This window comes from Callionymus lyra, chromosome 6 (genome assembly GCF_982586985.1).
Source record: "Callionymus lyra chromosome 6, fCalLyr1.hap1.1, whole genome shotgun sequence".
Classification (NCBI taxonomy): domain Eukaryota; kingdom Metazoa; phylum Chordata; class Actinopteri; order Syngnathiformes; family Callionymidae; genus Callionymus; species Callionymus lyra.
Window position 1 is genome coordinate 15418118 of NC_141823.1, and position 21578 is coordinate 15439695.

Sequence of the window (21578 nt, forward strand, 5' to 3'; positions counted from 1 at the left end):
TTTAAAGTCGGAATTCAGGCTTATTCAGTCTTCGCTTTTAATTGCGCGAAAAAAAACAGGCTTTTATCGTGAAGGATTTTACCGGATCTCGACTGTGGTAATGGATTTGCCTTGTGTGAGTCCAGACGCTGGTGCGCTGTCCCGTTATCTTCAAACTAACGTCTAGTCGAGCAACAAGTGAACTTCAGCAAAGAAAAGAAGTTTAAGCGACGAAAAGGACGACAGAGGAGCCTCCCTGTACTTCAACTTATGTGTGTGGAAGATGTTTTTCATTCCGAAGTGGTGGATTTCAGTCGTTTATCTGGCAGGTAAGAAGTAAAAGATGGAATTCGCTACGAGGCGGAACAGGTTGCTGGACTTGGATAAGTTTGAAAAACAATCTTTCAAAACTTTATCTACAAACTATAATCACACATACATCGATTATTTGCCATCTTTTAACCAGTATGGCAGCAAAAACATACTAAGAAGTGGATATATTTGTTTGAAAGTACTTTAAGTCACGAAGCTATTTGTTGTTATTTGCACATTTTCTGCTCCAATGTTATTTTAAAACGCACTTTCGTTCCAAACATATTGAAATCTGACACGTGTATATTTAAAGTATGTGATTTTCTTTGTTAATAAGTACATTTTATTTATATCTCTGTGTTTCTTCCCCCATGAAGTTATTAACCCCATATTATGAAGAGCTATTTTAACTCAACAATGACTTAAGTTTCATTTAGAAATGACGGCGAATCAGAATCAGAATAAAAAAAAACTTTTATTGCCAGTGTTGTTAACGCAGCACGTGATTTGTGTCGTCAGTACAGGATAAAACAATGAAATATGATAAGATACAAATTAATCTGTAGAAAAACAGGACCAAGCGCTGAAGAAGCGTCTTCTTTTGTTATGTGTTTCTGTTTTGCTTCACCATCCCTTCATATCTAGAACATAAATGAGTATGATAGATTGATAGATCATTTTGGCTTTAATGTGTCTTTGATCTAGTCTTTAATCTTCAGGAAGTCAGTTGCTGTGTTTATTTCAGAGCTCAGTAGTTCTTATGTCCAAACTGACTTTTAAAATTGACCAGTTCACCTGAGCTGTGCTTTATGTTTACATTGTCTGACAACTTAGGCACAAAATAAGCCAGAAATCATGTTGTTATTTGCCTGCAGCTTTAAAACTTTTCTCCTTTGGAGTTCTCTTCTAAAAATAATAATGGCTGCACGGAGGCTGAGTGATCCCAGGAAAACACACCTTAAGGCCTCACTTGAATTCTTAGAAGACCAAAGGCGGAGTTCTTCTGACATTTATTATCAGTCCAAAACAAGAAGCAGATGATTTTTACAAAAATGCACTGATGGTAGATTTATCCAGCACTTCTGATTTCCCACTTTTGTCATTTTGACCAATACAGCTCTTTATTCCATTCATAATATCTCCTTTTTATATTCTTTAATGCCACCACAACCAATTCCAACACTGGCAATACAGTTTTCTGATTCTGGTTCTGTTTCTTATAAAATCAGTGGTTCAAGTAAAGCAAACTTGATATTTGAATGACATATTCCTTATGGTGACAAAAACGACTTGATGAAAAATAGTGGAGTGAACATCTAAATGACTTTAAACTTAAGGTCATGTTTTCTCATCCTGTTTAGAAACTGAAGACATCAAGAAGCAAAGGGAGTCCAGGTCCCTATGGTGCACATTTGACCTTGTGTTTTTTATTGACTTCTTCTACATCTTTTAGATATGTTCACACACATCACCCTGCTTTCTAGTTGAATCACTCTGCAACCTTGATGTCAGAATGGTGGGTTAGCTTATTCAAAGGTGTTGAGGAGAGCTTGATAGTTACATACAATAACCTCACAAAATCTTTTGCTCCTTGGTGTATGTTGTCTGTGGGTGGGTTCATCAACCTTGGATCCCTTTAAAACTAAACAGCATAGAAGATTTAAAAGAAAAAAAGGATCACTGCAAAAGAAAACAACCTCAAGTTAAATATTTGACACTATAATTAAAAGTTATTTGGCATTTTGACAGTGACTTATCGTCAAAGTGCAATAGAAACTCTGGGTGTGTATTGGCAAGAATCTGGTGATAGGAAAAGTATTACAATACAGGGGCAACGATACGATATATTGTGACATTTTGCAATACTTTAGGAAAAATTATATGTGTATAATTGCAGTAAAACTGTGATAGCATAGAAAATACACATGGCTCTCCCATTCCTGAATTCAAACAGAATTTTCTATATTTGTATTTCACAAGAGAAGAAATACAATCTTATTAAAGGAAAGATTTGCTGGTTAATTGTTAATGTAAAAAAACGATACAGTGCTGTTGAACATAGTTATGGTATTGTGGGGAAAAATTGCAATAATTAAGTATATTGTATTTTCTAACACCCCTAATGGAAACACTTTCTCTGCAATTATTTTCACCTGCCAAATATAAATGACTTACTTGTAATTGTGAAATGCCCAGTTACATGAAAAAAAAACACACACGCACTTTTTTCAGCATATCTTTAGAGGATATTACAAGCAGGTTTAGAGCTTCTGTTTCCTGCATTAGAGTTTGCCTGAATGAGATTTTAAGAGAGTTTCTAAGTTGGAGCCGAAAACAGCATCTCAGTTGAAATTGTTGACATTTTTTAAATTTCGCTTTTATTATGCCAAATAATTGTTGTGTTCATGCCTAACACCATGAGAGCTGTGTCAAAGAATTCATCAACAGGTATCTGGCCTTGATAAAATTGAACAGGATGTAATGTTATTAACTGCTACTTTTTCATTACTGTTGCAAGTAACACAACGACGACAAGATCTTCTTGAAAACGAAACTTCAGATAACATGATTGAGAACATATGACATCAGCAGCACGTCCAACAAACACTCCTTCAGATGGTCTGTCAGTGAGAGAGTTCCTGGAACAGCAGTACATTTCTCTCAGTTAGATCAGACAAAAATCTTTCAATAGACTTAAATCAGATTTATAACCTCACATGAACTTAACTTCAAGCCGGGACCTGAACTGGTACGAGTGATTTGTGATCATCTCTGTTCTCATTCTGAATTCCACAGTTTAACCCTCCAAACAATAGAAGCTCACACAGATGTTCTTGGGTGTGTGTTTGTGTGTGTGTGGGAGCACAGTGGCGGACGGTAACAGCAGGGTCGGTGGTGCGGTAGTATGATGTCAGATAAGACAACAGTGCTTAGCCAGCAGGAAATGAGGGAGTTGGCTGCAGCGTAATAAGAAAGTATTGGTTTGTTTTTTCATTTTAGGGGAAGATCGAATATTGCTAGATGTGTTAGGATTGCCTTCAAGACTTAAGATGTTTTCCTAATCGACCTTTTTAAAGGTTGTTGTTGTTACTGTTTGATTTAATTTCAGTGTTTAGGACAACAATACTGACTCACTCACTGACTAAACAAGTATTTGAGCTAATCTAGAGCCCGAGCTGCTGGTTATCATGTGACTCACACCAAAGCTTCAAAGTGGCCCAAAAGCTGCCCTTGACATACAAGACTTTGAAAACGAAAGAAAAAAAGGTTGAGCCTTTCTACACGTTTTATCTCTGCAGTTTAAAGCAAACTTTTGGTTTCTGTTTGATTTCAATTTTCCATCTTATGTTCTGAACCAATGTAGCAAATATTGATGTTGAGACAGGGAACTGGTGTTTTCATTTAGGTGTTGTTCTATAGTTTATCTGTATTTGTGAAGGTTTTGAAAGGAATTGCTTGTATGGCCTTTAACTGCTGCCCTACTTCATTAAGAACAAGCAAAAAAAGAAGAACTTTATCAATCACCGCAACTATGGAATCATTAAACTGTTGTTATTGTTCATACAACATTGTTCTGGCGTTGGTAGAAACACTAGCCAGAGTGTAGACAAGTTCAAAATGTTGCTTCTTTTACTGCCTTTTCCACTAAATGGCCATTTATTAACAACATTTAGAACTTTCTCACAGAGAGTAAGTATTTACGAATTAGTACCAGCATGTGTGACACTTTAAAAGTTTTGATTTACAATTATAAGTGTCAAGTTTACACTCATTTTTGGAGTAGCTTTGTCCAAAGTATATATGTGTATAAGTTAAACAAAAATGAACAGGTGTCAAGTGTTTGTAAAAGGTAACAACTAAATAACTTTAGTTAGATAACCCTTTCTATCAGAGGTCATATAGCATGGGAAAAATCTCAACTCTGTATGTAATGTAAAAACCCAACTCTTCTGGCTCACTCACATGTCTTAATTGTTGAAATCTTCCTCTCCAAGACGCACTAAGTCATTCATCATGATGGTGTTTTGAAGTTATTACTTTATTGAGTTCTTCACAATCTGAAATCTTGGCGAACGAGAGGCTACGAGAGCAGAGTCCGTTATGACGTAATAATGGTCTTCAGTCCTCCTCCAGCCTGCTGTAATCACACCCTGCTTTGTTTATAAAATGAGTGCCATGGTGACAAACCTAGATGTTTCACCAATCACTGCAGAGTGGGTGTGGTTATGGTAAACAGGATTTAATCTCCAGAAAATGAGTTTTGTACAGACATACTGATTATACATACATATATAGAGGTCCTGGATTGATTTAAGACGCACTTAAATCAACACATTAGTTGAACTTTAAGGTTAACACACATCAACAGATCATAGTTGTTTTTTATTTTCTGTGGAAACACCAGTGTTAGTGCTAAGTGGGATTCTTCGTGTTGTCTTATCGTCAATAATGATTCGTGGAACGTAAAATATTTATCCACCAGCCTCTTTGTGAAAGTTTAAACGTTTACACTTCAATGCCTTTTTCTCATTATCTCCTGTGCCTCCCACAGGTTTCCTCCCGCACAGCTGCTCGGGAGTCAACGTGTTTGTCAGGGATGAGAAGAGGTATGCGGTGCTGTTCCAGTCGGTGGTGCTGCCGTGCCAGTACACCAGCGTGTCCACGCAGACCCCCGTGGTGCAGTGGGTCTTCAAGTCCTACTGTCGCGACCGCACCCGGGAGTCCTTCAACTTCCACGACACGGGGGGTTCCACCGGAGGGGGGCGGACAGGGATGACCGGCGGAGTGGGCGGGGGTTACGAGACCGGCGTGAGAGCGAGTTACCTGGACTGTTCCGACAGCAGTCGCACGGTCAGGACGGTGGCGTCCATCACCGGCTCCTCCATCACGCTGTCAGAGTACTACAAGAACCGAGACATCTCCATCATCAACAGTAAGACGTCACTTATTCACGAAAACAATGATTGTTGCAAAGCCAGGACACGCTTCATCACTTATTGAGTATGAGGAGGCAAGACAACACGATCGTGTGCCGTGGGGAGTGGAATCGGAAATTCAAACGAGTGATTCGCTGAACATAGTGGAGCTCAGGAGCTTCAGATAAGAAGTATGAAAACAAATCATATCAATACTACTTTACTAGTCACATGCTACTCTAGAGAAAATGTCACTTTTTTCTCAAAAAAAATCTTTCAGACAGTAATAATCAAAAGAAAATAAATAGTTTTTTCATGCCCAGTAACAAGTAGTTGGAACCGGAGGTTGTTTAATAGTGAGAGAAAGTTTAGAGAAATAAGATTATGAAATGTATATGAAGAAGAATATCAGAAGAAAATAAATACATATTATATAGATAGACAGATTTTATTCGAGTCATTCAACAATATGCTGTTTTATAAAGTCAATATTTCCTTTTATCGCAGTGTTAAAAAGAGAATGTTTTGATGCTTCCTTCAAATCTTTCTTTATTACGGATGGACCACCACACATATATGTTCACAATTCTTGAACATAAATTAATAAAATCACCTCTTTTGGATAAGTTGTTTACAAGCAAACAAACCAACCTAGTTAAAAATGTGACGACTCTATTTGCATTTTATCGTTTCATAGAAAACATTTGCCTGGATGAGACTCAAGGTGGAATGCTTAAGATGGTGTTGAAACAGAGCAGTGGCCTTGTTTGCTGGCCTCAGATTTATAGAGCGTCAACTGTGCAGGAAGAGTCGAGCCTTTCTCCCTCAGCCAGAACCACAGACAAAAGAAATGGTTCATGCTGTCTCCTCTTTTATCACCTCACTCCTTTAGAAGACGTTTTCCATCACTCACAGATTCTCTATTGATTCCCGGTCCGATAAAGTTTTTTGTCCGTCGTGACTGCAGCGGCGCCGTGAAAACATGCCGACTAACCTTTGAAATCAGGTTCGGATGATACGCTCTGTTAAACACAAATGGCTCACACACAGACCAACAAAGTGTATTTGTCCTGCCGTTTAAATTCATGAAAGCATGTCTGTTTAATTCACTCACAAACACTTACCTTTCAGCAAACAGGAAGAGGAAATGTTCTTCCACAACCCATTTCCTGCTGTGTTTAAGTCTGTGGTTCTAATAATGGAGCCAGCAGGAGCTGAAATAATCCTGTTTTAAGTCTTTCATCAGCAAATCGTTGGGATCTTATCTATTCTATGTAACATTGTGTGTTTTCCAGCTGAAAATCACATTCATTTTATTAATATATCCTGTACCAAAACCACTAAATACATATTATTTAGGTCAAATTATTTTTATATTTAACTGTAAAGATTTGTTTTGTATTGTTTTACAAAAGAGCAGAGCATAATAAAAGCACTTCAAACTATGTAGGTTCTGGCTCATATTAGTAAAAAATAAAATCTTTTTTTCAGATAAGTAGGTTAGTAGTTACTTTTGTGTAGTCATACTTGTTATTGTTATTGTACATATTGTTTTTAGTTCTTTAGTTTATTGCCTCTCAGAATAAATTGAAATGAACAAGTTTATTCCTATAATATTTAACTTTTCCTTAGAATTCTTTATGATTTATTTACTCTTATCTTGTATTTACAGTCACAGCATAATGTATTCATCATTTGTCATTTCTTTATTTGTTTTTTTTATGTGGCTCGCCAGATGGTTGTCTTAAAAGTGGATAATTTTCATTTCCATCTGGTCTAAACAGATGCCAATGTTTAAGATAAGATAAGGGAAAGAGATTATAAGTGTCAAAATGACAAAAAAAGAGATACAGAAGATAGATCGAGGCTTAAAAAATAAAAAGAGAATATCCTAATGAGAGTTGTACTTCCTGAATAATACAGCTTGGTCAATATACATGTTGTTGAGCCCCCAACCTCGACTTCTAATAGAGTTTGGCCCCTTGAGGGATTGAGTGTGCCAATTATTTTTCCTTTCTACATACGTTTTATTTCATTATTCAATCATAAGACTCTTTTCACGTCCCTCCTAGCTTGATGGACCCTCAGAGCAGTCAATCTTTATTCATGTGGCCCCTTTAAAAATAAAGCCTGCTCTCGGTTCATCAAGTTCAAGTTCTTTTACCGTCAAATATACATGTATGCAAGACATACAGCATAGATTAAACTGTAGTCCTCTCAGACCCATGATGCAAAACATGAAGTAGACAATTGACAGGACTTGATAAGACATTCAAAAAATGAATCAAGCCACTTAGGCAGCACTCAGCTTTGAGGAAGAGTGCCGGCGACTATTAGTCAGTGCTAAAATATGAAGACATGTTTTGCTGCAGACATAATTACTATCCTAGAACTCAATTATATGGATTGGAAAAGTCCTGTATTAATTAAATTTGTCTGTTTTTCTTACAATTAAAATGTATTTATTACTGTAATTTTTTGCTCTCCGAAGGTCTTGTGTGACTCTCAATCCCTACGTTTTATTTGTTACACTCCTTAAATTCCTTTAAATTCCAGCCTTTTATTTCTTCACATCTACAGAAGCAGACCTGCGTATCGGAGAAGTCCACTGGGGCGACAGTGGCGTGTACATGTGTAAAGTGGTTATAGCCGATGATCTCGAGGGACAGAACGAGGCCTCGGTGGAGCTGCTGGTTCTAGGTAAGCTTTTCAGGCATGAATTACTTCACCGGGAGTGAATTACTCCTGTATATATCCTCATAGATGTCTGTGGCATTAAAAGTGTGAACCATTGCTATGATGGGTTATACAAGATATTGCAATCTCAAACCAGTTTGAATGGGTTTTCCTTACTGTTCACTAAAGAAATGTTGCATTCAGCAGCTGACCCATTCATCACAGACAACAATAACAGCCTCATTAACTGGCAGATTTATGGCCAACAATGGTGCTTAAGTCCAGTCTGTGTGGAGCCAGAATTTATCCTGTTGTCATAGAAACTATATTCACATGTTCTACTGTCTGTTAAGTACACAACCGGTTTAGTCATCACTTGGATTCAGTCAAAAAACTGCATCTTTGGGTGTCAGCGGTGGCCGGTGTTTCTTGCTTCATCACTTTGCGAAAGTACAAGTGGAGTATTTACAGTGACAGTGTACTTATGTATGGGCAATTTGTAGTGTTTCCATGGTGACGAAACAAAAGACTCTGGGACTTTGAAATTCACTCCACGGTCACCCTTTTATTTGGAGAAGTTAAGTTTATGCACATATACCTCTTTTTTTTCACTGCCTCGAACACAAACACAACTCTGGGAAAACATAACACAGAACAGTTCACCGTTTTGTTCACAAGATGGTGTTAATAAAGTTTTTTTTTATGCACCTGTAATTCATCTATATGGCACCAGAGTTAACTCTACAAATACAAGTTTGGGTTGATGTAGAATTAAGTCGTCATCTAATATGACGCTACAAAAAATGATTTCTATTTTAATCATAAGAGCCGACTTACATTTTGGTTATGCTTCAAACAAACACGCCAAGTTCATTGGGCAGTTTTCCAACTTTTAAAAATCAAATGTACGTCTTTGTCTTTGAAATGCCAGGAATAGTTTTATTAGATGTCTGTTTTCAACATTTTCATTGTTTTCTTTTCAGCTGCTTCTCAAAGCCCATATTAACTCTATTATTTTTTCCAACTCTGTAGAGAGCATATTTAACTTTCCAACAGTGAAGGTATGTGAGGTATCAGCCAGGGTTTGTCCTTCTGTTACTCTTGTTTTTCTCTGTAAAGCACATGGCAAAGCACGGCTCTTCTTACCTCTCGGCATGATTTGTGTTACATGCTTAGCGGCACGGTTTATTTTTGTCACAATTTAAGAAGATTGATAATGACTTGGCAGAAAGAAAGATTGGCTTCTGCCTCTCACGTCTTATCTCCATGTGCTGATATTCCCCTCTTACTTCTGCATGCTGCAGCTTTCTCTGCTCTTCTTCAGCAACAGCCGGCTCTCTCGCTCTCCTCTCTCTCTCGGCTTCATCTCTGCTCTGTCTCTCTCTAGGTTTCTCAGGAGGGCCTGAAGATCTGCTGCCTGGTTTTCATTTGAAGATTATGCCAGGTAGGGGCAGAATGTATGACCCGACCCCTTACCTGGCTCCTAGAAACTATGACTAACCGCATTGTGGCTGAGTAGAAACTTTGTCTATCTGGTTTTGTTACATTAAAAACAACACATTTTCATCATCTCTTCTTTTTCCGCTTTCAAAAACAATACCTCATTTTAACAATTGCTTTCTTTGTTTAATTAAACGGATTTCCGAATGATTTTTGTTTGTTTCAGATATCAAAATATTTTTCTTTGCCCTTCAAAATATCAGTTATTTTTTTATTAGGAAATATCTGCAGTAGACCTTTCTGGGTTCCGAGGTCGTGTCAAAACGACACATTCCTTTGCTTATTCACATTCATTCACATTTTCTTTGCCTTTATTATAAAGGAACCTCTGGCAAAAACACTTTTCAGAAGTCAAGGTATAAAAATATCAAAAATATATATTAACAAAAGACAAGGTTCACAGAGTCAGCGAGAAGATATAGTTGATTGAAAATGAATCAGCCTACAGAAACTATGTAGTCACTGAGTTTTTATTAACTCTATAATGTTGTTCAATTTATTATGAGATGATTTTATTATTCATATAATGTATTTAATGGATACTGAAGTCATCTACAGCTGCAAAACTGATGGACTCACAAAGACAAACAGCTACAGACAATTCACTCGACTCAAATTTATATCACGTTGTGCAAGTTGAATATTAAACTTGCCAAGCAAAAGTATAATAAGTAGACATCGTAGACCACGGGGCTGAACTTGCAACCCGTGAAATGATATCCTATATTTTTGTAGTACAATTAGACAAAAATGTCCCAAAATTCATAACTGAAATCCCTAAAACAATAAACAACCAAGTTCATTCATTTGGTAAGAAAATCTGCTGAAAGAACCCCCTCAGTCTTCACAAGAACTGACCCTGTGGTGGCCCCCCAACCAGTTGATTTTGAGACCCTGCAATAGATCGTCGATATCAATGTAATTATATTTATTTGCTTTTAATCATTTAAAATGTCGTTGATTTGATTAATAGTCCAGAATTTAATGATCTTAATTGGACAGCAGATGTAAGTAGGAATCTGGTACTCACTTGCACAACACAAATGGCGACAATGCTCAAGAAAGCTGTTGTTGCTCGACTTAATCTAAATGTTAATTCAAAATAAAACCAACAAGTTGGAGCAACAGGGAAGTTTTCAAGACCCTCACTCTTGTTTACTTGTAAAACTGTCACTATCCATGCACATCAGACTTTCTGCTCCATGGTAGGGTTAAAACATAAATTAACAATACAACTTCTTTAACAAATACATGTAATCCTGCTAGAGGACAGACCAGCTGGAGTTCATAACAACACACGTGCCATTAAGCAACCATTGTAGGTGGTGTTGGTGTTTTACACAACACCTGTTGTGTCCTAATAGTGTGTGTGTGCTGCCACTGAATGGTTTTAGATGAGTCTTTCACTTGTGAATGGTTATTATTGTCATTTTTTGGATGAAGTAAGTTTTCCTTCCTGTGCGGAAATCTGAATCCTGTGTGTGTGTGTATGTGTGTGTCTGTAGACACTAATGCTTCTGCGTCAACACTTCCTATCCTGCTTTCTCCTTCCGCTCTTGAGCTGAAAGACGCTGATTCCAAATTATTAATTGTGGAAAATATAGCAGCTGACTGGAGGATTATTTGTGAAGCTGAATCCCTATCTAAACAATATTGACTTCAGGGTTTTGAAGGTCTGCACAGCTCAGCTGGCAAGTCCTTCCTTTGACTTCCCCTCGAGGTTCAAGTGGTAGCGACCATCTGGAAGACCTCCTGTTCAGTATCTGTTCATGGGAGGGTATCCTCTTAGGAAGTGCTTGAGCTCTGACTCATGAGGGCCTTTCAGATTCGGCAGCATATGAACACCGCTGCTCTCAAAAACATTCTCAAATTAAGTGGGATGAAGGACTTCGAGTGACCTCACAATACGGCCATAGCCTGTCAGACCGAAGTGATGTTTGTTGGACAACATGAACATTTGGACTCATGCCTGTCATCATGAGTCACACATACATGGCAGCACTGACAGTCCGCTGCTCCATATGGAAGTATATCAGTGCCATCAGAATATTTACTGGATGGACTTCAAATGTTGAAACATTTATTTTCAACACTTGGGTCAAGATGAACGACCTGGATTCCATAAATACATGTTCAGTGGTGGAGATCGTTCACCTTGACCCAGAGACAAAACGAGGAATACCACAAACACATTTGTTTTCAAGTCTGTCTTGTGTCGTTTTCAGGCCTCAGGGTCAATGTGACCCCTGAACACATGGGTTAATAATTTAATTCAATAATTGTATATTAAATAGGTTGATTTCAGCAGAAAGTGATTTACTAAATGTTCAATTAAGTAGCTGAGTTTACTTTTGGTATTGTTCGCTGGCACTTTTAAAATAAACTTTTTATATTGAATTTAAAAGGCCACACATTTAAAAATGTTAAATTCAGACATTTAATTTTAGAATTACTGGATTAAGAAAACCAAACTCTATGTGTAAAACAAAAATCATTAATTAAAAAAAATCTATTTTTAAGTTAAATTATTAATAAACAAATTCAATTTTTCAATGTTCAAATTCATGATTACATTAATTAAAATATAACAAATTCAACTATTCAATATACAAATAAATTAATTGAATGATTCAAAGGAAATAAACATTTCAACAAAATATTTAATTCATTTTTTTAAGTAAAACAAATTTAACCTTTAATACAAAATAATTAATGCACTTATTTAATTAAAAATAGATTCAAATTCTACCTTTTAATGTACAAATTAGTGAATTCAATTATTTAAACAGATAATCCAATGCTTAAAAAAAAACACTCAATTAGGAAAAAAAAGGTTTTACAATGTTTAATTCAACCATTCAATATTCTGATATCACTGATATACTCTTCCATAAACACACTCTTGTAAGTGACCTCACAAATGGTTCAACATCTTTAAACTAAAAGGGTTAAAGCTTCAACGTTCAACCTCTGTCAAAGATCCACATCAACTAACGTGTTATTGTGTTTCCAGAGTGGGTGTTCGTGTCGGCCGTGGCTCTGGGCAGCGTGTTGTTCCTGCTGCTCGTCGGTGTGTGTTGGTGTCAGTGTTGTCCTCACTCCTGCTGCTGCTACATCAGCTGCTGCTGCTGCCCCGACACCTGCTGCTGCCCCAGACACCGTGAGTGGCCGGAGAAAAGCCATCGTTCCACACTCCCCACACAGTCACGTCAAGCCTTTTTCATTTCAGTGTATGAGGCCGGTAAGGGGATCAAAACAGGAACCTCCAGGCCTCAGTCTCCTGCTTACCCGCCGTACTTCATCTCCGGCGTCCCGACCATGCTGCCCATCGCTCCTCCGTCTCTGGTGGAGAAAATGACCCCCGTCCCAGCTTCGAATGGAAGCCTCCTCACCACAGGTGACCTTTTTTAGACATTTAACATATTTGCTGGTTTTATTAGTGTATTGTTTAGGTATATCAGTGACATCAGAAGATTGGATTCAACAATTTAAATGCTGAATCTTTGTAGATTTTTTTAAATTGAAATATTGTTTTCTTTTTGTATTTTATGAATTATGTTTTTTTTTTAATTCAGTAATTTCTCTATTAAGAAGTTGCATTTCTTTTTATTGAATAATTTAATTCAATAATTCAATATAACAAGTATTAATTAAAATTGTTATTGTTATTTATATAAAAATATTCAAATATTTAATTAGATGGTTTTTCTAACACAGTTTGATAGAAATCCAATTTCAAATTATTTAAAAAATGTCATTTTTTGATTTACAGCAGGGTGTCAAACTGGTCCAGAAAAGGGCCGAGACGGTACAGGTTTTTGTTCCAACCAATCAAGCACACATGAGTTAACGAATCAGGTGTCTGCTTAAACAAGCAACACCTGACTGACAATCAATTGATTACTGTATCCAGACGCCTGATTGGTTCAACTATATGTGCCTGAATGGTTGGATCCAAAACCTGCACCGTCTCGGCCCTTTTCTGGACCAGTTTGACACCTGTTGTTTAGATATAAAAATGCCAACAAGACATTACCAAAAGAGTGACAAACGAATAGATTGAACCTACATTCAATCATTGGATGTGCAGACGATCACGTGAAAACATAGGAGCATTTTGAAAAGCCTTGTGTTTGAACTCCGTCATATTGACTAAATTCACTCCAAGTAGTAAAACAAACTTAAGTTGTAAACGGCTGAAATCTTACAGTTAGAATCCTCATCATGAATTGACGCAACAGTGCTGAGAAGTTCGATTAAGTCGCTCGGTTCTCTTGGTAATGTCTGGTATTTTTTAATCATTGGAATAAAAATATCAAACAACATTTTTTCCATTCACTTATAAAAGTGCAAAAAAATGTATTATTGAATTCAGTTGAGGGAAAAAAATGTGATGGTTAAAAAAATAGCAACATTTTAGTAAAATAATTCCCAGATCAATAATCTGATGACACTGATAAACATCCTTCATGTTCTTCAACTAATGTCATCGTCGGTGGTTTTGATAAGTTGACATCTTAGTGACGTCTTCATATCTCCGTGATTAAAGTCTGCTGACGGTTCAAGTATGTTCCTCCAGTACCGATGCACGCCGTGGGTGTTCCCTCGTACCACGTGCCCTCCTCACAGGATCAGAACTCTCTCAGGGTTCTACAGTATGTAGAGAAACAGCTGGCCCACTTCAACCCGGCCAGGTCCAACAGCCACCAGTGTAAGATCTGTCACCCGCGTATCATTCCTCTCTCAGAAACCATAGTTCCAGGATCATTCTACGAATCCACCGTGTCCATTTCATGATGACGTGTCCACGCTGTGTTGAAGTGTTACATTTTATTTCATTCAACCCGACTGAATGACAGTTATCTCAACTTTTGACTCAGAAATAATATTTTAAAACGTCGATTTTCCCACATTGTTGCAGTTGATGTTCTATAATTAGGCAGGTTCATAACAGGTATTGTTTGTGGGAGCTTGAGTCTCGCCTTTTTTTAATTTATTTTTAATTGATAAGCTTATAAAGCAATTTCAATGTGACAACAGTTTAATTTAGCCAAGATGATTAATAAATGTTTAACCTATAAAAAAGTAGAATAGAATAAAACGGAAAGATTGTCCAAAAGAAATGCGTTTCCCTTGTCTGGAAACTATATACCTAATTATTACAAATAAACATTCAGTAAATTAAAATGATACATCATTTAAATAAATAAATAACGCTTTTTTGACAACAGGTGACGTCACTCAAACCCTCGTACGAGCCAAAATCCAGGACGTGATTTGTTATGTTAGTGTCTGTCAATCCTACCCTTAACACCATGTGGCGTTTAAAAGAGAATACAATGACAATAAGTGTTTATTTTATTGCAATTAAAATCGAATTAACCTGAGTTAAACTGAGCGACATACTTGCTTAGGGAGTCAATACCAGTGATGGCCGCCGTCACTGAACACTTTTTAATCCATGCTTGAGCTGCAGAAAAGTATGTTTTACAGGTTAGATGAGTCGCACATAGTTAGAGGAAAATGTCTGCGAGGGATTTTATATACATGAGTTTTCGTAGAATGATCCTCCTGCAGTCTGATTCACCCTGAAGTCACCGCATGTTGTTCCTCTCAACTCTGAAGTTCTTGCCCTCTGGGCTTCTTGAGGCATGTCTCAACACAATATCTTCACCTGCTGCTGATTCTGCACGTCTGTCCAAATGCTGCATTACTTTTTCTGGCATCTACATTCACTAATGGCTACACTCGAAAATGTTTGGCATTCTGATAAAATATCGGTTTGTATCAAAAACAAGAAAGGAAACTCTGGTCATGTGACTTTCCTGACAGCTTCTTCTGACTCCTCCAGCCTGCAGTCAGTCGGAGCTGAGCTCACTACACGAGGGCGAGACAGGATTTCGTCAGACCCTCAGGACCCTGCAGAAGCAGACCCTTCCCGCCATCGTAGACCAGGAGCCGGAGCCGGAACCCAAGAGACACCGCGACAACTGGAGCCCGGAGATGCAACGACATGCCGGGAATCTGGCGTCCCCCCAGAGGTATCGCGATCAGCCGGACCCTCGCCATCGCCAGGAGGAACCCTCGTCGCCGCGACGATACAGCGACGATCCTCCCGCCACCTCGCCAACGCACCGCCGCTGCGAAACTCAGCGACCGTCCAATCACAGAGAGGAGGAGAGGTATCCCAGGTAATGTTGATGGATTAACACCAAGTTGATAAATGTGTTTCTATTCAAACTTTTTAGCAATGTTTAGATGAAGGTGTGTGGATGTAATTAGATGTTCTTCACTTCTACGACTTCTTATCCAGGCTTTGGTGAGAACTAGCTTGGAATGACAAAACTTACCTTTATAAAAACACTGCATTTAATCTTATGTGTTAAACTCTGCCCGCCAACTCATTGTATGTAGCACCCATGAGCTTCTGAGAACAAGTTTGACTCCAAACCAGAAACTTGACCCCCCACGATGTATATTAATATATCAATACCTATGATAACATAAGTCTTTGTCTTGAGTCAGTGGTGATAAGATTCTCCTTTGGTACTTATTTTCTTGTGTGTGTATTGTCAAGAATCTGGCAATACAGTATGTATCAGGATACAGGGGGAACATGCAATATATTGCTATATATCGTGATACTGTAGTAACAAGGATATATTTGTAGTATTGTAGTTACAGAATTTACAGAATACATGAATTTTGACAAAGCTTTTATTTGTTTTGTAACCAAAATATGTCTAGACATTTTATGCTTTAAAAGCGGCTGGAGTTGAATGTATCCTCTTGTCCTCAGTCCTTACAGAGTTTCATCGTTTCTTTAGATGCAGAGAATGTAATGATTGCTGCCATCTAGCGGCCGGAAGTTTAATAACAACACAACATTTTACAAACACTGTTAATATTTTCAAATGAATTGTACATTTTCTACAAATGATAACACATTGAATAACATTGATAAAAATAAAATATCATTTAAAGAAAAATGGATCTAGTGCTGTCAGTATCTGAGCATTATCGTGAAAATCCTCAACTATTCCTGATAATAATATTTTTTTTGAACCTTGATTAAGTTGTTATGTTTGGATAGAGAAGGTGATAAAAGTTAAAAGATAGAGTGAAAAGGGCATTCTGTTTAAACCCAGCCACTTGTTTTGAATTCTTAATGTACTTATAAAATGACTTTGACATGATAAAACTTTCATGTGACTGTGGTAAAAATGTGTTATTATTGTTAAGTTAAAACTCAGGAGTGAGACAAATAGTGGCAATAAAGCTACAATTAAACCCACAAGGGAATACATTTTGTCTTAAGCAAATGCAATTCCTGAGTAAAAATTAGTTTTTTTAATTGATGATTTTATTGTACACCTTCATCTGAAATTCACGCTTTGGCAGAGGTATGTTCTTTCTAAGTGCTTTCCTACTTTCACCTGGTGATCACTAATGGTTGGTTCAATGCAGGTGGAACCCTCGATCGGAACATCTGCAGAGAAAGTCGTACCGTCCAGAGAGAACGGGCTCTTTGGATGAACTGGAGGAGTTTGCGACTCCACACAAGCACCGGGGAGGACGAGGAGCAGCAGGAAGAGAGGAGGACGAGCGTCAGATGGAGCTTCGGGAGTTCAGTAGAAACGCGTCTCGTCGAAATGCAGCTCCGCAGCATTTTTACGACGATCCAGTGGATTTCGTGGAGAGCAGCGATCGCGAGTATCATCAGAGAAGAAGCAAGAAGGCAGACATTAGTCCGCTGGCTTCGCCCAAGAAGAAGAAGAGCGTCAGAGGCACGGATCGGCCTGTTCCTCTTCCGCCCACGATCAGTCCTCCATCTTCCTCTTCACAGGAGAGGGACCGAGATGGCGCCTTCCTCAGCAGCCTGCTGGAGAGGAAGGCCGGGCTGCGAGGTGCCGGCCAGGGCAGGGTGGCTGAGGACTCTGACTCACCCTCCAAAGAAAGCTGGAGAAGCAGCCGCTCGCCCAGCAACAGGCCAGATGTTGACTCACCGACCACTTACTCAGACGCAGAAAGAAGGATGATTGACAGGCTGTCTCCTCGTCAACAAGACTACAGTCAATCTTCTCAACAAACCGTTCAATTTCCCTCGAGTCGAAGAGACGAGACCAGAGACAGGTCCCGAAAGATGGTGAGTCCATCTTCAAAACCATTTTAAAATGGCTGTGAGATGACACACGTCAAATATCTTTCTTTCACACTATTTTTAGGTTTTGAGGTGAAGACAGAATAACAACATTTTAAAATGAAAATGTTTTTCCACTCAAACGATTCTAAAGAGTTTGTTGATCACAGAGAAGAGGATCAACTTAACCTGAAGTATTCTTGGCTTCAAGCTATGGAGGGGTCAAGGGGTCAAGATCAGATTGAGGATTCAAGAAGGGAAGCAAATAAACACAGGAAAAATAGGCCGTAAGGCGTTGAGTTAATCTAGTTGAAAGAGAGGAAATACTTTATTTATGTGACCTAGAGCAGGCCAGAAGCCAAGTAAGACTCATTATGTCAGAGTGAAACCACAAAACTAATAGTGAATATATTATTTTGTTGTTTCTGCTTCAATTTGAAATATTAACTATGACAGTTATTAGTTTTTCCATTTTATATTCAAGTATTAATATAAGTAATAATAATAATAATGTCTTTCGAGTATTTTGTTCTCTTAAGGTTTTTAATGTAATACATACAAACAAATATATTTATACTTTTTAATATCCTCATATACAGCATTTGATTTTGTATTATTTAATTAACTTGTTACTTTAAAAAAATATATTATTATTAATAATAATGGCGTTTTCTCATGTATTTCATACATTAAATGTTAACGATTTATTCATTAAATGGATTATTTTACAGGTTTTCAACAGTTTCTGTGATTTATATTGATATTATATGAGATTTGGAAAAAAAATGAACAAATTGAAATCGTTTAAAATAAAACATGAACTTCAGCTAATTTAATTGTTTTTTTTATATTAATATATTCTGTATATTAATAAAGCTTTTAGGTCATATTAAGCTAACTTTACGCCATCAGTTTGTTTGTTTTTGTCTTGACGGCCAAAATCTGCTGATATGATGCGCATCACGAAACAGGATCAACAATATGATACTGTAGGAACAACAATATATTTATTTATCAGGTTTCATTTAAAGAATTGAATTGCAGGAAAACGATCTACTCTGTAAACGCACAAGGTCACAGGTCACATGCTTACCAACAGCTGACTAGATTATAACAGAGAGATCTCATTTTGTGTTTCACAAAAGAAGAAATACAAGTAAAATCAAGTGAATATTTGTATATTTATTTGAAAAACTCACACAGTAGAATGTCGTTGGTATTGTGGGGAAATAATTAACAAATTATATATATATATATATATATATATATATTTTTTTTTTCTAACACCCTAGTATGTGGCCCCTAAGGAAATGTAATTTTCCACCTGCTCTATTCTTATCTCACCTGAGGTCAGTAACTGGGCTGAACATCCATGATGGTTGATGCACTTGTGTAAGAGTTGACATGTGTTGCCTGAGGTCATGATTGATGTGTTGTCGCACCTTTGACAGGTCAGGTTCAGATGCCACCAGAATGAAAGCTAGGTAGAACTCCCTGCTGGTCTTCTCTGACTTCTCTAAACCACTTTAACCAGTTTGCTCCTCCTCGCCCCTCCACAGTAATGCGGCTAATATTTGCTGTAAAAAAAACCTCCCGATCCCATCCAAGAAGCTTTTGTTGATCATGTGCTGATTTAGTTCTTTTTTTCCTTTTGCAGCAGTCAACCCTCCTGAGTCGAGACTCTCTCATCGTCTGAAGACGTTCTGTTGCCGATCGGTCAACCTGAACTCGAGCTAGAAACGCATGTCTGTGTGGGAACAAGAGACGATCCGTGACACACTTCAAGTCGAGGACGTCTGTCACTCATGACCTCACTTGTTCTACATGTGGTTCTGTGCACTGGATGGATGACTCGCCTCTAGAACAATGATGCTTTCTGTGTCTCATGAAGAGGCAGCGAGGCGTTAGAAGGTACGATTCATGACGACACCCTTGTGCGGAGGACGCACTACTACACAACATTGTCATCACCTCGACAGATGTGTCATCAAGCACCAAAAACAAGGAAAGAAAAAATGCTGAGTTTGCCGTTTATTGTGTCGTTGTCAGACAACTTAAAAAAGTGTGTAAGTAAACTGAAGCATTTCAGTTGCAATTTTATGAGCGAGTGAATGACGGAGCATGTGTAGGCGATACACTTGATTAACACATGTGACTTAATCTCGATCAATTTTATACAGTTCAGTCCATTTTATTGCACTAATACAATTTGTTAACCGAGTCAGGTTTGTATATCAAATATATACACTATTGTGTGAGCTCATAATTCATAATCTGACTCATTGATGTTTAACTCTCAGGCAGCTATTTAATTAACCAGTGTGAGCTTTATGTCTCTGCTTTGGTTTTTTGTTAATGTTCATCTCTGATCAGACCTCCAGGGGAGAGGGGTGAAAATATTCTAAAGAAGTCCATATTTAGACAGAAATGATTGATAAAGCAGTAAAACCTGTTGTATATAAATCTGTTTTTTTTTTTTTTAAAGATCCAACTTTCATTCACGCTCAGGGTCGACTCCTTAAATACCCCCTCGATCCTTCCACGTCACTGTTGTGCTCGATGAGGAAAAGTCTTGACAAATACGTTTTCCACAGTGTTTGTTAGAGATGAAAAGAGAAATTGTCCGTGAATGGACGGAGAAATATCAGAGTGTGGAAGAGCTTTGTGATTCATGTTGCTACTCCTTCAGAGTGGTGTTAAATAAGTTGAACCACAGGGGTTGAGTTGATCAGATGTTACAGGAACACTTAAAAAACAATGACGTGCAGGTTCCACTCAAGCTCTCCTAACAAAGGACGTCTTTCCTCTTTTAGTCACTTGAAACCTTTTAGAATCTCTGCAACCATTTCCTCTAATCACAGGGTACAGTGTGTGCTGAGAGCTTTGGTTTAATTCGTTCTAAAAGCTTTACACATACAGTATATGAAAATACTTTACAGAGAAATATGTGATAATATCCATTTGAAAAAGCTGATCTGAACTCATTTCACTCTTGACCCTGAATAGTGTTAAACGTGTATCTCGTGGTCTTCAAACGATGATTTTCATCTTGTCGAATCAAATCTGAACCCACGTGAACTCAACGTGCCAAACAAAGTCTGACCCTTGACCTGAAGAAAACGTAGCACTATATTGTTTCTGTTTATTTTGTGCCAAAATGAGATAAATAATGTTTTTTCTTTTTTACAAAAAATGTTATTTCTATATTTTGCATGTCATATATTTAAATGTAAAGTTTTACGTGTAAATATTTTTCTTAATATTTCTCATCCGTGCTGAGATTAACTTATCTTAAGCTTCTTCAACAGATGGAAGCACTTACACACACAAGAAAGAGAGAAAGAGAAAAAAAATCAATAGTGACCAAGTATTGTTGGAGCGACTCATGTCTTTGTTTATTGTAATTACACTCCGCCTATCTTTTCAGCACTTCTGTGTCTCACACACGCACACACACACGCACACACACACACACACACACTCTTCCCTTAACATCAAAACAATATAAAATACTGATATCCGTTTTTTTCAAGTAAACAAAATGATGTTGTTTGTTTTTCTTTTATTAAATTAACAGTGAAAATATACGTGTGTGCCAATGGTTATTGTTTTTGAGTACTTCTTGTAAATAAAATGAGTTAAGAATCAAATAAAATGTGTCATCTTTTCCACTACTGGGTATATTTAAGATAACAATGACTGCCGGAATAAAATCATGATTGAATTATGAGATGAGAATAAATATCCAAGGCAACAGGTTGGTTCTTACGGATGGTCCTTAATAATCACAGAAGATCATTGGTGGGTCAGCCGGGACTCGTGTGTTTGTTTGTGTGCGTGTGTGTGTGTGTGTGTGTGTGTGTGTGTGTGTGTGTGCACAAGTAGGGAATGCTGTTGGCCAACTCTTTAATGAGCTCGAGTCGCAGGGAAACCTGATGTCATCTTGAAACTAGTGACATGTTGCCAGAAATATTCTCACCAGACAAAACAAGAGTTGATATTCTGCCCTGGGGTTCCTTGCCAACGAAACCATATTTCAAAGAAAAATGTTCCCT

At 37.6% G+C, this 21578-nt stretch overlaps 1 protein-coding gene across 6 annotated transcripts; it reads left to right on the forward strand.

Annotated features, from left to right (window-relative positions):
* The first annotated feature begins 154 nt into the window (after positions 1-154).
* Positions 155-21152, forward strand: LOC148076529 (immunoglobulin-like domain-containing receptor 2). 6 transcript variants are annotated; one of them, XM_087793865.1, is made up of 10 exons: positions 155-308; positions 4844-5224; positions 7788-7907; positions 9271-9327; positions 12397-12543; positions 12613-12780; positions 13963-14094; positions 15235-15574; positions 16851-17529; positions 19184-21150. In XM_087793865.1, the coding sequence occupies exons 1-10, from the start codon at positions 263-265 to the stop codon at positions 19217-19219; spliced, it is 2106 nt and encodes a 701-aa protein (XP_087649991.1). In that variant the 5' UTR covers positions 155-262; the 3' UTR covers positions 19220-21150. The 6 variants fall into 6 exon arrangements, with proteins under 6 accessions (XP_087649991.1, XP_087649992.1, XP_087649994.1 ...); XM_087793866.1 differs by lacking the exon at positions 19184-21150 and adding an exon at positions 18975-19164; XM_087793869.1 differs by having other exon boundaries at positions 199-308; positions 19181-21150.
* The last annotated feature ends 426 nt before the right edge of the window (positions 21153-21578 follow it).